Here is a 15,759-nt window from a genome sequence, read left to right on the forward strand (position 1 = left end):
AAACTGTTCCTAATTTTGAACAACAATATAAAACATGTTAAACTTCTTTAATAATATAAAACATAATGCAATATAGCACAGGATTAGGCCTTTTATTCAAACAAAAATAACTTCAGTCTCTTCACATAACAGAAATCCTAATACTCGTAAATGTGGACGCACTGGTTGCAAAGGTCCAAAAATATTTCTTCTTCCTCAGGCAGCTAATGAAATTTGGCATGAAAGCGAATACCCTTGCCAACATCTATAGGTGCGCCATCAAGAGCATTCTGTCTGCATGTATAACTGTCTGATATGGCAACTGTATCATTCAAGATCGGAGACGGTTACAGGGAGTGGTGAACTCGGCCCGGATAATCACAAAGGTCAAGCTTCCATCTATAGAAGCCGTTGTCAAGGAAAGGCCGCCAGCATTCTCAAAGATCAATCCCACCCTAGCAATGTTTTTCTACAACCTCTTCCATCAGGGAGAAGGTACAGAAGCCTGACCACACGCACCAATCAGTTTCGAAACAGTTTCTACCCTACTGTTGTTAGAATACTGAATAGACTCACAAACTCTTAACATTCACCAGTACCTGTGTTTTTGTTTTTGCCACTGTTTACCTATTATTTACTTACCTGTGCTACTTAACTCTGTGATCTGCCTGTATTGCTCACAAGACAAAGTCTTTCACTGTGCCTCGGTACACATGAAATTCAATTCAATTCAATTCAATTTGATTCGGTTCAATTTGATTTGGCATCTTTCCAAAATGTACTTCAAACCTGTGTTTTACACAACTTCTTCATTTCTTGCTCAATGCTTCCAGTAATAAACTCAAAGATCCAAGTGTACTTCTGTGGTCTGTATGGTGCAACCAACACTAGCTTCTAGTTGCCAGCTATTTCAACACCTCCTCCCATTCCCTTGGCGACATGGCCATCCTGGACCTTCTCCACAGCCAAAATAATGTCGCTCACACTGGAGGAACAACAACTCATATTCTGCCTCAGGACCTTACAGCCCAATGACCTTAACATAGAATTCACGAGCTTCAAAATCCCTCCACCACCCCGCCCCCCCCCCCCAACCTCATCCTATGGTCAGCCTTCCCTCTCCTCTCCACCTCCTTGACCTGACCTAACCTGTACAGCTTCCTTCTCACCTATCCACTCCATCCTTCCTACTCACCAATCACAATAACCTACTACCTGTATCCACCTATCACCATCTCAGCTACCTTTTCCCTCAGCCCAACTATCCTCCCTTTATTTATTTCTCTGCTCCCTTCCTCCTCCCTCATCCTGATGAAGGGTCCCGATTCGACACATCCACTTTTCTGTTTTCCCGATGCTGCCTGACCTCCAGGGTCTTTCCAGCTCCATGTTTTGTCGACCCCGTTTTTAAAAAAAAAATCAGCCTTCACAGCTTGTCCTGCCATCTTCACTGATTTGTGATCTTTCACTTCCAGGTTAACAATCACCATACTTAAAATGTGAAAATCTGCTTTCTTCCCACAGATGCTGCCAGACTTGCTGAGTTTCACCAGCAATTTCTGTTCTTGTTTCATTGATTCCCTGTGCTTTTAAAATTGTACCATTTAGTTCATGTTTCCCTCTCCTGTTTCTTCTGTGTTGTGGACAGCAGGTGTAGGTTATTGAATTTGAATGATTTATTGTCACTTCCATTTGACAATGAATAATTCAGTAAAATACAGTGAAGAACAATCTAGTTGAATAGTTTAAGAATAAAAAGATGTAACAGAAACAGAATCTATCCTTGTTTCGCCACTTCCACCATGAGTCCTGAGATGGCTGACCAGCCACATGACAACTCCGCCACCACCCATCCTCCATCGCTATCGACTCTGAACTCACCATTGTAGGAGTCGCCATGCTTTAAGTGCCATCTTTTTGTTGCTCAGCCCATCTTGTTGACACTTTTTCAAGTCCCATGCTGGTCCCACATCCGCCTCCCAAACAGCTGCCACCATTGCCTCACCAACAGTCAGGGGTCTGTGCTCCCAGCCGACAGCGGCTGCACCAGGAGTCCCTGGCTCTGCTCCTGCCAAGAGTTCTGCTTTCGGCATGCTACCCTGCTTTGACTGCAGCCACCACCTCGCCAATACCAGGAGCCCCCACTCTAGCTGAACTACAACCAGGAGTCCCTGGCTCTGCTGCGGAGCCAGACCACCACAGCTCCAGGAGTCCCGCTCTGGCCACCCTCCTTTGAGATGTTGCCTTGTCGGCACTGCCACCTTGAAGAGTCTGCTGCTGTTCCTGCCGCCACTGCCTCTGATCACTGGAGGGGCTTTGCTACCACTGCTGCTAGCCCTGAACGCCAGGAGGGCGTTCTTGTTGCCTCTGCTGTCACCTCCAATTGCCTGGAAGTGCCATGTCTACCTCCAGCTGCCAGGAGGCTGCTGCCAATCCGTGCATAGCCCGTTCTCACTACTGTGCCGATGCCACCAATCAATGCACCAAAGAAATAAAAATGAATGGAAAAAGGAACAAAAGAGAAAGAAGTTAAAAAACAGAAAGAAAGCAGATGGGAGTGGATGAGCACCTAGGAAGAGGCTGCACACAGCCTTGCTACCCTGCCGCCATCTTGGAATCAGGCCAATTGCTCTGAGGAATCTTTGTTCATCTCCAAGCCTCTGGTCAACTATCACTTTAATTCCCCATCCATTTCTCCAATCCAGTTTTTCTCAAGTTCCTGCATTGTTTCATTGAAAATCAATGGAAACTCAATGAGTAACACCTCCGTTCAAATAGGTACTTTACATCCTTTTGACTTAACAATAAGTTCAACAGTTTGAGGTCATGAGTTTGCTGAAAAAGGGACATAGTTCATCTTACACACATCAGGACAGTTTGCAACAATTTGCAATTATGATCATCCCATTTTGTCATGCTGCACTCGTTGATGAGGATTCTACTGTTGTTGTTTGCATCTCTCCAGATCCATTTTTAATGCTTTATATCTCCCACTTACACTTCCTTTTGCCTTGCATCATTATTTCTTTACTCATTTAATCTCTCCTGCCTTCCAGTTTTATCACAAACCTTCCCCTTTGTTAGTAACCCATTCCTCTGCTTCTGTATTTGCTTAAATTGGTTTCTGGTTAAAGGTCAGTCTGAATTGATAATATTATTTCTCACTTGACAGATGCTACATGATCTACGAAGTATTTCTTGGATTTCTGCCTTTTTTTGCTGATTGCCAGAATGTATGATATTCTGAAAAAGAAACGGAAAGAGTTGGAACTTCGCAGAAGTGTTATGCTTTTCTGTAATCACTGTTCTATTTTATGCGCTGTTCTAATTTAAAAGTAACAAATTGCAAATGTTAGTATATTCAGAAAAAGTTTCACCATAGTTTTTGTTTTTTCTAAAGCTTTTACTTCAATGATTTGTACAGTATTGTAGTAATAAATCAGCAAGGCGGCCTTTGTGGAGCCACAGAAAATGGGGGAGATATTAAATGAATATTTTGCATCAGTATTGACTGTGGAAAAGGATATGGAAGATATAGACTATAGGGAAATAGATGGTGACATCTTGCAAAATGTCCAGATTGCAGAGGACGAAGTGCTGGATGTCTTGAAATGGGTAAAGATGGGTAAATCCCCAGGACCTGCTCAGGTTACCCAGGAACTCTGTGGGAAGCTAGAGAAGTGATTGCTGGGCCTCTTGCTGAGATATTTGTATCATCAATAGTCACAGGTGAGGTGCCGGAAGACTGGAGGTTGGCTAACGTGGTACCAGTGTTTAAGGAGGGCAGTAAAGACAAGACAGGGAACTATAGACCGATGAGTCTGACCTCGGTGGTGGGCAAGTTGTTGGAGGGAATCCTGGGGGACAGGATGTAAGTGTATTTGGAAAGGCAAGGACTGATTAGGGATGGTCAACATGGCTTTGTGCGTGGGCAATCATGTCTCACAAACTTGATTGAGTTTTTTGAAGAAGTAACAAAGAGGATTGATGAGGGCAGAGCAGTAGATGTAATCTATATGGACTTCAGTAAAGCGTTTGACAAGTTTCCCCATGGGAGACAGATTAGCAAGGTTAGATCTCATGGAATACATGGAGAACTAGCCATTTGGATACAGAACTGGCTCAAAGGTAAAAGACAGAGGATGGTGGTAAAGGGTTGTTTTTCAGACTGGAGGCCTGTGACCAGTGGAGTGCCACAAGGATCGGTGCTGGGTCCTCTACTTTTTGACATTTACATAAATGCGAGCATAAGAGGTACAGTTAGTAAGTTTGCAGATGACACCAAAATTGGAGGTGTAGTGGACAGCGAAGAGGGTTACCTCAGATTACAACAGGATCTGGACCAGATGAGCCAATGGGTCGAGAAGTGGCAGATGAAGTTTAATTCAGATAAATGCGAGGTGCTGCATTTTGGGAAAGCAAATCTTAGCAGGACTTAGATACTTAATGGTAAGGTCCTAGGGAGTGTAGCTGAACAAAGAGACCTTGGAGTACAGGTTCAAAGCTCCTTGAAAGTGAAGTTGCAGGTAGATAGGATAGTGAAGAAGGCGTTTTGTATGCTTTCTTTTGTTGGTCAGAGTATTAAGTACAGGGGTTGAGAGGTCATGTTGCAGCTGGAGAGGACATTGGTTAGGCCACTGTTGGAATATTGCATGCAATTCTGGTCTCCTTCCTATCAGAAAGATGTTGTGATTCTTGAAAGGGTTCAGAAAAGATTTACAAGGATGTTGCCAGGATTGGAGGATTTGAGTTATAGGAAGAGGCTGAACAGACTGGGGCTGTTTTCCCTGGAGCATCAGAGGCTGAGGGGTGACCTTATAGAGGTTTACAAAATTAAGAGGGGCATGGACAGGATAAATAGACAAAGTCTTTTCCCTGGTTTTGGAGAGTCCAGAACTGGAGGGCATAGGTTTAGGGTGAAAGGGGAAAGATATAAAAGAGACCTAAGGGGCAACTTTTTTACACAGAGGGTGGTACATGTATGGAATGAGCTGCCAGAGGAAGTGGTGGAGGCTGGTACAATTGCAACATTTAAGAGGCATTTGGATGGGTATATGAATAGGAATGGTTTGGAGGGATATGGGCCAGGTGCTGGCAGATAGGACTGGATTTGGTTGGGATATCTGGTCGGCACAGACAAGTTGGACTCAAGGATCTGTTTCCGTGCTGTACATCTCTATGACTGTAATAGGCAGGGGATGATATTAGGTGTATTGCTCTTCCAGAGAGCTAGCACAAACACAATGGGCCAAATTATGAGGAGAGTTTGAGTTGATTGGGTCTGTATTTGTTGGAATAGAGATGAATGAGAGGTATACCAGATTTTTAAGGTCTAGATTTGTAAAAGTTGTTTCTCCTAATGGGAGAACCTAGGACCTCCTTAGAAGGCATAATCTTGGAACACAGTCATAAATTTAAACCAGATGAGCGATTTCTACATGCCTTTTAAAAGTTGCAATTGTATAGCCTCCATCACTTTCTCTGGCAGCTTATCCTACACACGTACCACCCTCTGTGTGAAAAAGCTACCTTTAGATCTCTTTTATATCTTTCCCCTCTCACCCTAAACCTATGCTCTCTCGTTCTGGAATCCCCCACCCCAGGGAAGAGACTTTGTCTATTTACCCTATCCATGCCCCTCATGATTTTATAAACCTCCAGAAAGTCACCCCTCAGTCTCCGAAGCTCCAGGGAAAACAGCCCTAGCCTATTCAGTCTCTCCCTATAGCTCAAATCCTCCAACCCTGGCAACATCCTTGTAAATCTTTTCTGAACCTTTTCATGTTTCACAACATCTTTCCGTTAGGAAAGAGACCAGAATTGCACGCAACATTCCAACAGAGGCCTAACCAATGTCCTATACAGACGCAACATGACCTCCCAACTCCTGTACTCGATACTCTGACCAATAAAGGAAAACATACCAAATGCCTTCTTCACTATCCTATCTACCTGCGACTCCACTTTCAAGGAGCTTTGAATCTGCACTCCAAGGTCTCTTTGGTCAGCAACACTCCCTAGAACCTTACCATTAAATCCTGTTAAGGTTTGCATTCACAAAATGCAGCACCTCACATTTATCTAAATTATACTCCATTTGCCACTTCTCAGCCCATTAGCCCATCTGATCAAGATCCCATTGTAATTTAAGGTTACCTTCTTCGCTGTCCACTACACCTCCAATTTTGGTGTCATTAGATTACTTACCGTGTGGAAACAGGCCCTTCGGCCCAACAAGTCCACACTGACCCGCCGAAGTGCAACCTACCCATACCCCTACCCCTACATTTACCCCTTACCTAACACTACGGGCAATTTAGCATGGCCAATTCACCTGACATCTTTGGACTGTGGGAGGAAACCGGAGCATCCGGAGGAAACCCACGCAGACACGGGGACAACATGCAAACTCCACACAGTCAGTCGCCTGAGGTGGGAATTGAACCCGGGTCACTGGCGCTGTGAGGCAGCAGTGCTAACCACTGTGCCACTGTGCCATCATCTGTAAACTTACTAACAATAAGTCTTATGCTCACATCCAAATCATTTAGATAATTGATGAAAAGTAGTGGACCCAGCACTGATCCTTGTGGCATTCCACTACTCTCTGCAGATATTTCCTTTTGAGATAATGATCCACTTAGCTTTTGACTGTCTCAATTAGCACTGCCTCAAATAAACTAGCAATTTACTGTCACGTGTATTTTTACAATAAGTGAAATGTTTCATAAGTAACCATACTACGGTGCCTAAATTAATGAATCATAAAGAAGAGAAAAATGTTAAAGTTCATCACAGTTCAATTAACAACTCATGAGTTTGGAGCTACGCTGGTAAAACTGGGCTAAAAGCACCATGCCAGGCTGAGACTGCCATGCCAAGACAAGACAAGACCTCCACGCTAGGCCAAGACCAGAAGCTGCCTCCAAAGCATGGATGAGACTTCCATGCCAAGATGAAACCTCCCTGCTGGGACTAGACCTTCACACTGAGCTGCTGGGGTATCTGGAAGCCACCGCAGAAGACCTCCATGACATGATAAGACCTACACACCAGGACAAGAACGCCAATACAGGCTAAGAATGCCACTCCAAGAGAAGACCCTCCCACCAGGAGACCACCACACCGGGAGACCTGCACGCCAGGCATCAGGCCTGTACCACAATTCCAGGCTGTTGGAACCATCTTGCTTGGCCTGGGCTGGGAGAAAACTCCTTCCAAAGCCATTAAAAGACAATAATGTACACACTATCATACTTAGGAGCAGTGCTTTCCAATTCCTAACTACTCTAGGCATGAAAAAGGTTTCACTTGTATTACCATTTTCTTTTTGTCAATTATATTATATCTGTGCGCTCTGATACACAATCTTTTCACTAAGGAGACCAGTTTCTCCCTCTGTTCTGGAGCCATAGCCAAGAACCCTCCTGAATTTGAATACTTCTATTAGCCAACCTCTCCAATTCGTCAGCCTAATTGATGTTCCTCATATCCTGGAACCATTCACCTAATCTTTACTGCATCACCTTTAATGAATAACCACATATTATGTGGTTGGGTGAGACAGATGCTCATGATTCACCCAGGACATCCCCAATGATTTTATAGATATTACTAAAATCAAACAGCAAGACATGTAAAAATGTGATCCTGGTGTACAGTAGGTGGGACTTGAATCTGGCACTCCTAGCTCAGAGGTAGAGACATTACAACTGTGCCACATGAACCCTACCCAAGCTCTTTATGCACACTTTTTATCCAACCTATCCAAAGCCCAGTGGGACAAACCAAATAATACTCGGAAGTGAATGTGCTTGTCATATTGGTTATCCATGATAAAGTAGTCAAAGGTCTGGTGCTGGAAAAACAAGCAGATCAGGCAGCATCCGAGGAGGTGAATCAACGTTTTGGGCATAAGCCCTTAATCAGAAATGGGATTTGAACCTGGCATTCCTGGCTCAGAGGTTACCACTTCTGGCAGTGTTCTGGCTCACAGCTGTTCCTGATTCCTGAAGGGAATATGGCTGAAACGTCAATTCTCCTGCTCCTCAGATGCTGCCTGAACTGCTGTGCTTTTTCAGCACCACACTCTTGACTCTGATCTCCAGCATCTGCAGATCCTACTTTCTCCTAACCTATTATAAAGTACTCAAGATGTGTGGGACCAGTATGTCTCAGTAGCTGATTTCTTTCCCCCTTTTTTGGAAAATATTAACAGAAGGAGGGTAGAGAATCCTGGCCTCCCAGCTCTGCCATGCTATCACAATATTCTCATCTCAGCACCTTTAAAATGTAATTATGAACAGCATTTACCTCCACTTTGAATGATCCAGCAAAGTGCTCTAGGCTTGTGTTCACTGGACATTGGTTTGGCCAATTTTGGAATATTGCATGCAATTCTGGTCTCCTTCCTATTGGAAGGATTTTGTGAAACTTGAAATGGTTCAGAGAAGGTTTACAAAGATGTTGCCAGTGTTGGAGAATTTGAACTATCGGGAGAGGCTGAATAGGCTGGGACTGTTTTCCCTGGAGCATCAAAGGCTGAGGGGTGACCTTATGTAGGTTTACAAAATTATGAGATGCATGGATAGAAAAAAACAAAATGTTTTTTCCCTGGGGTGGGGAGTCCAGAACTAGAGGGCATAGGTTTATTTAAGGTGAGAGGGGAAAGATAACAGAAGTTGTCACTTATATCAAGCAGCGGGTGGTACGTGTATGGAATGAGCTGCCAGAGGAAGCGGTGGAGGCTGGTACAACTACAACATTTAAAAGGCATCTGGATGGATATATGAATAGGAAGAGTTTAGAGAGATATGAACCAGGTGCTGGCAAATGGGACTAGATTAGGTTAAGATATTTGATGGGCATAAGACGCGTTGGACCGAACAGTGTTTCCGTGCTACAATTTTGTTGGTGGGAATGCGCGTGCGCCGTTGGCGCCAGGCCTGTCGGGAGCTGTAGTTTCAAGGTTAGCCGCTGACGTGGCGAGGTGTCCATTATGGAACTACAATTCCCAGCCTGCTCCATCTCATCGAACATTGTTGGTGGGAGTGCGCGTGTGTCATTAGTGGATGGCCTGCCGGGAGCTGTAGTTTCTCAGGTCAGGCGCTGACTTCGCGAGGTGTCTGTTGGAACTACAATTCCCAGCCTGCCTCAGACAATAGGCAGTGTTATTTGACAGTGATGCGGTTTTGAAAAAAGGGGGATGCTGCTGCTCCAGTCCCGGAGCCGCTCTCAAGTGAACAGCTCACCGAGGCAGCAGCAATGTACGCACTGGGGGCCGCGGCCAGACCGGCGGTGGTGGTGGTGTCGGGCCGGAGCGCTCGGCGCCTGGCCGGGATGCGGCTGAGCTGGCGATTCGGGGACCGTGGAGCGGGTCTAGCCGGCGCCTGGGGCTCCGCCGCCGGCCTGATCACCGAAGGGGCGGCCTCGCTTCTCCGGGACAACTGCAGGAATGGCGACAGGGTCCTCACCATCGCGAACATGAACCCGCAGGTCCGGGCTACTGAGTACGCGGTGCGGGGACCCATCGTCATTAAAGCGGGAGAGATCGAGAAGGAGCTGCAACAGGTTGGTGGGCGGGCGAGCGGAGCAGGACTGAACCATGTACTGGACTTGACAGAGCAATGCAGTCTAGGGTGAGGCCATTCGGCCCATTGTGCATTTGCTGGCTCTACCCAGTTAACTCCGACTTTGTTTTCACTGTCCCGCCCAAGTGTGCCTCTTCAAATGCAGTTCCCTTTTTAGAAGCATCTTCTCTCCCTGTTTATTTTCTCAGATCTCATTCAGCGCCTCAGACTGAACACCTGCTAGTACACTCTCTTTAACCTTAGTTAACCAAGACTGACCAAATAATTGCACCCCCTTTTAGGCCAAAGAAACATAAATTGCTCTAAAAGCTCAGGTCTGGCAACATCTCTGGAGAGAAATCAGACGTGTTCAGTTGAGTGACCCTCCGTCAGAACATTGTCACTACTCCCAATCTCTTCTAGACCAACATTGGAGCCAAGCATGTACATCCAAAGTTGCTCAGAAACTGAGTTGCACTCCGTCTTCGACAGACATCTTCTACAAACTCACTGACTCCTACAGCTACATGGACTACACCTCCTCCCACCCTGCCTCCTGTAAAAATGCTATCCCTTATTCCCAATTCTTCCGCCTCTGCTGCACCACTTCCAGGAGGACCTGTTCAACCACAGAACACACCAGACGGCCTCCTCCTTCAAAGACTGCAGATTTTCCTCCCACGTGGTCGATGATGCCCTCCAGCACATCTCATCCACTTCCCACGCCTCTGCCATCGAACCCCACCCCTCCAACTCCATCAAGAAGAGAACCCCTGCCCTCACCTTTCACCGCATCATCTTCTGCCATTTCTGCCACCTAAAACGGACCCCAACACCAGAGATTTATTTCCTTCCCCACCCCTATCTGCTTTCCACAAAGACCATTCCCTCCACGATTCTCTTGTCAGGTCTACGTCCACTCCACCAACCCATCCTCTCCTCCGGGCACCTTCCCTTGCCATCACAGAAATTGCAAAACCTGCACCCACACCTCCGTCCTATGCCCCAAAGGAGCCTTCCACATCCATCAGAGTTTTATTTGCACTTCCACACGTCATTTACTGTATTCGTTGCTCCCGATGCAGTCTCCTCTACACTGGGGAGACAGGATGCCTACTTGCAGAGTGCTTCAGAGAACATCTCCGGGACATCTGCATCAACCAGCCCTTCTGCCCCGTGACCAAAACCATCAACTCCTCCCACTCTGCCAAGGACATGTGGGTCCTGGGCCTCCTCCATCGCCACACCCTAACCACCCAACGCTTGGAGGAAGAACGCCTCATCCTCCACCATGTGACCATCCAACAACACGGCATCAATGTAGACTTCACCAGTTTCCTCATTCCTTTCCCCCCCCCCCCCCCCCCCCCCCCCCCCGCCTTATCCCAGTTCCAACCTTCCAAATTGACACTGCCCTCATGACTTGTCCATCTTCCTTCCATCCTATTCGCTCCATCCTCCTCTCTGACCTATCACCATTACCTATCTACCTATAGCATGTTCAACTGCCGTACCCCACCCCCACCCCTCCACTTCCACCCCCTCAGCTCAAAAGCCTCGTTCTTGATGAAGGGCTCTTGCCCAAAGCGTCGATTCTCCTCCTTGGATGCTGCCTGAGCTGCTGTGCTTTTCCACTCTCGACCCACATTTGCTCCCTCGGCCTGCTCCACTAGGTTGTGATTGATCTGATGTGACTTTAACTCCATTGTTGTTGTGAGTTCTCCACAGTCCTCGAGGTCCTTGACATTAATTCAAAACTAGGCAAAAGTGAGGACTGCAGATGCTGGAGATCAGAGTCCAGATTAGAGTGCTGCTGGAAAAGCACAGCAGGTCAGGCAGCATCCGAGGAGCAGGAAAATCGGCATTTCAGGCAAAAGCCCTTCATCAATAAAACAAAACTGTCTAATCCAATGTTGAATATATTCAAAGACTCAGTTTCAGCTGTTTTGGGGAAAATGTCTGTAAACCAATGATCCTTAAAAGGGATTCTTCCTCCTCTTCACCTTCACTGAGAGTCTCCTTTCGAAACTGACTTCTCCTTCTAGATTGCTCAATGCAGGCCCTGTGCTGGGGTAAATATCACATACTTCAATATATTCTTTGTAAGTTCTTAAAATGGTTACACACACATTAAATCTAGGAGAAAGTGAGGACTGCAAATGCTGGAGATCAGAGTCGAGAGTGTGGTGCTGGAAAAGCACATTAGGTCAGGCAGCATCTGAGGAGCAGGAGAAGTGACATATTGGACATAAGCCCTTCATCAGGTCAATTTTCCTGCTCCTCGGCTGCTGCCTGACCTGCTGTGCTTTTCCAGCACCACACTCGCGATGCAAATTAAACCTGGCCCTGAATAGAACAGTCAAAGTTTAAACATTAGAATCAGCTGTGACTTAGTGGTTAGTAATCTTACCTCAGAACCATAATATAAAATTCTACATTTACCATATATCAGATCACAGACTGGAGGTTTATGTTGAATTTGTGAGCCTTGCTTTGTGGAATGTTATGTTCGATGAGAATTTTAACTCTGAAACTTTTCCTGTGGAATGATAGCAGATATTATGGTTTATTTAAACATTAAGGCAACAGGTGTACTGAGTTTACCTAATCCTGTCATTAAAAAGTCTACGTCTATATTTTATGAATTCAGTTGTGAAATATCCACAGATATTTCTATTTTTAGCTGTGATAGAAGTATTTGACTTCTGTTAAGTTGACCTTAACAATGATAAATAATACCTTTTTTTTTGAAGAGGGAGAGTGAGCGAGACAGTGGAGGAAAAATGCTGATGATCTTTTAATGTGCATTGTAGACATTGAAATACATTAGCTGTTTACAAAATCTTTGATGTCAGCAAAATGATTTTCTTGTTCTGTGTTGATGGTTGTGACTAGATTGTAGAAGTTGTATTGGTGTACTAGGAAGTCTTAATCACAAGTTTCAGATGAATGAGCCCCTTGGCGAATCGTGAAACCAATGTTTATTCATACCTCCCCAAATAGCCCCTATCTAGGGGCAGGTCTTTAGGAGACCATAAGACCATAAGACATAGGAGTGGAAGTAAGGCCATTCGGCCCATCGAGTCCACTCCGCCATTCAATCATGGCTGATTGGCATTTCAACTCCACTTACCAGCATTCTCCCCGTAGCCCTTAATTCCTCGAGACAACAAGAATCTATCAATCACGGCCTTGAAGACATTTAGCGTCCCGGCCTCCACTGCACTCCGTGGCAATGAATTCCACAGGCCCACCACCCTCTGGCTGAAGAAATGTCTCCGCATTTCTGTTCTGAATTGACCCCCTCTAATTCTAAGGCTGTGTCCACGGGTCCTAGTCTCCTCACCTAACGGAAACAATTTCCTAGCGTCCACCTTTTCCAAGCCATGTATTATCTTGTATATCTCTTAAGTCTCCCCTCAATCTTCTAAACTCCAACGAATACAATCCCAGTATCCTCAGCCGTTCCTCATATGTTAGACCTGCCATTCCAGGGATCATCCGCGTGAATCTCCGCTGGACACGTTCCAGTGCCAGTATGTCCTTCCTGAGGTGTGGGGACCAAAACTGGACACAGTATTCCAAATGGGGCCTAACCAGAGCTTTATAGAGTCTCAGTAGCACATCTCTGCTTTTATATTCCAACCCTCTTGAGATAAGAGACAACATTGCATTTGCTTTCTGAATCACGGACTCAACTTGCATGTTTGCCTTTAGAGAATCCTCGACTAGCACTCCCAGATCCCTTTGTGCTTTGGCTTTACTAATTTTCTCACCATTTAGAAAGTAGTCTATGCTTTTATTCTTTTTGCCAAAGTGCAAGACCTCGCACTTGCTCACGTTAAATTCCATCAGCCATTTCCTGGACCACTCTCCCAACCTGTCTAGGAGCTTCTGCCATTGTCTTTATACTACAAGTACAATGTTTGTTCTACCTTTCAAATTAAAAATCTGGAAATTGGAGAGCAAATTGCCCGTGCTACAAGACACTATTCACGTCAAAGCAAAAGAAAATGTAATAGTGAAAAGGAATATGTTAGCAGAGGGATAGATACAACTATGGAGTCATGACTGAGTATTCTGACGGTTGTGTTGCCTCCCTATGACTTAAAGGGATCGTCCCTTCCCCTGCTCCCCCACAGTTGAATAAAGGTGGAATTGAAGAAGGTGGATTCATCTGTTGTCATTATATGAACAACATGAGTAGAAGTAGGAATGAAGTTACCTTGCAAGATCTTGAGCTAAAATTGAAATTAAATCGCAAACAATTATAATAATAATCTCTGGATGCTTACCTGAGCCACAACTAAATTGATGACAGGTCAGTTAGATAAATGACAGTTCCATTGGATACAAGGGAACATTGATTGCATTACTTAGTGTGGAAACAAGTCCATACCGAACCGCTATCCACCCATACATTTACTCGTTCACCTAACACTACAGGCAATTTAGCATAGCCAATTCACCTGACCTGCACACCTTTGGACTGTGGGAGGAAACCAGAGCACCCGGAGGAAACCCATGCAGACAGTGTGCAAACTCCACACAGTCGCCTGAGGCGGCATTTGAACCCGGGTCTCTGGCGTTGTGAGGCAGCAGTGCTAAACACTGTGCCACCGTGCCGCTCACTAGGGGGTCGATTCTTGGGGTACCTCCACTAGTAGGGGATAAGGAACCAGCTTTTCCATTGTGACAAGCTTCATTTACCATGAACTGAGATCATTGGTCTGGTGCGATGAATAACCAGGGCATTAGGAGCTGAACTGATTTGGAATGAGTAACAAGCTGTAGAACAGAATAGCAATTTTGGATCAAAATTAGACTAACAAAAGTATACAGAGCTCAGTAAAGGAAATAGCTAGGGTGAAATCAGGAATTTTTAAAAAAACTTGGTGTTTTAAGGATGCCATAATCATGGAAAACATGGTCTGCAAATAGATTGGAAAATCAGAATTTGCAGCAATAGTGTAAGATGACGAGTTTATGAAAAACATTCAAGTTGTTTTGAAAGAACCAACCAAGCAGCAGGCTGTTTTGGATCTGGTGCTGTAGCATGTTGGCGTTAATAACCAATTCGTAATGGGAAGTCCAGGGAAGGAAGTTCATAATATGTTGGAATGAATAACTTTAGTTATACCCAAAATTATTTTTTTAAAGTGCAATTAAACTATGTGAGGGGAGAGTTGCCAAAAAATAGGCTAGGAAATTAAATAATATTGTTGTAGTTAGGCGATGAAAGACCCTTTAAGAATTCATAATTCAGAATAAGGATATGTTGCCGTAAGCAATAAAAATCACAGGAAACACGATCAGATAATGGTTTGCAAGAGAAACTAAGTATTAGGTTAAAAGAAGAGGCTTAGCGTGTCACTGGAAGACAGTGTTAGGCCATAGAATCTCAAATATAGGAACAAATCCTTCAGCCCACCATATCCATGGTGACGAACAAACGTAATCTCATTTACCTGCACTCAGTCCATTGCCTGGTCCAGAAGCTTCTGAAATGTTGAAAATACCTGCCTGCACTGCCCTCTCAGGTTCCATATTTCTACAACCTTCTCAGTGAAAAAATGTTTTCTTCAGTTCCCCCCTAAACTGCCTAGTCCTCAACTTAAACTTTTGCTCTTAGACATATCTGCCATGGGGAGGAGACTTTCATGATCTACCCTATCTATGCCTTTCATAATTTTATATAGCTCAATCAGACTCCACCCCCCGCCCCCCCAAAAAAGCCTCTTCTGCAAATCCAATTTCTCCTTATAACTGAGATTTTATTGAAAATTGGCAGAGTTTTATAAAGTTTAGCAGAGGAGAAATGAGAATTTAATGTAGAAAGGGAAAATAGCAACAAGATTGGCTGTTAGGGATGTAAATAGATTGTAAGAGTTTCCATAATTAAGAAGAGATTAACTTGAGTAATTGTGGGTTATCTGGAAGCAGACATGGGAGACATTATGATGGGGAATAAGGGCTGAAAGATGCAGCAAGTATTTTGTGTCCATCTACACCTTCTGCAATTTTTTTCTCTTCTGATGTGTGGAACTGTAGACCTTGTGAAAGAATGCATGCTGGTGAAGAAATAGTAGTGGAGAAATTTAATTGGAGTAAAAGCCAACAAATCTCTGATTCAATGGTCAAGACCCTAGGATTTTAAATTGTGACTTCAGAAATAATGAATACAATGTTTTGATTTTCTAGAATTCCCTGT

The 15,759-nt window shown here is 44.7% G+C and overlaps 1 protein-coding gene across 1 annotated transcript in view; it reads left to right on the forward strand.

Annotated features, from left to right (window-relative positions):
* Nucleotides 1–9,156: 9,156 nt before the first annotated feature.
* Nucleotides 9,157–15,759, forward strand: part of gpt2 (glutamic pyruvate transaminase (alanine aminotransferase) 2) — a 33,731-nt gene continuing 27,128 nt past the window's right edge. The window contains exon 1 of the mRNA XM_060838105.1: nucleotides 9,157–9,549. Coding sequence (XP_060694088.1) covers nucleotides 9,244–9,549 — 306 coding nt within the window. The 5' untranslated portion in view covers nucleotides 9,157–9,243. The remainder of the gene's footprint in view (nucleotides 9,550–15,759) is intronic.

The sequence above is a fragment of the Hemiscyllium ocellatum genome, chromosome 17 (genome assembly GCF_020745735.1).
Source record: "Hemiscyllium ocellatum isolate sHemOce1 chromosome 17, sHemOce1.pat.X.cur, whole genome shotgun sequence".
Lineage (NCBI taxonomy): Eukaryota > Metazoa > Chordata > Chondrichthyes > Orectolobiformes > Hemiscylliidae > Hemiscyllium > Hemiscyllium ocellatum.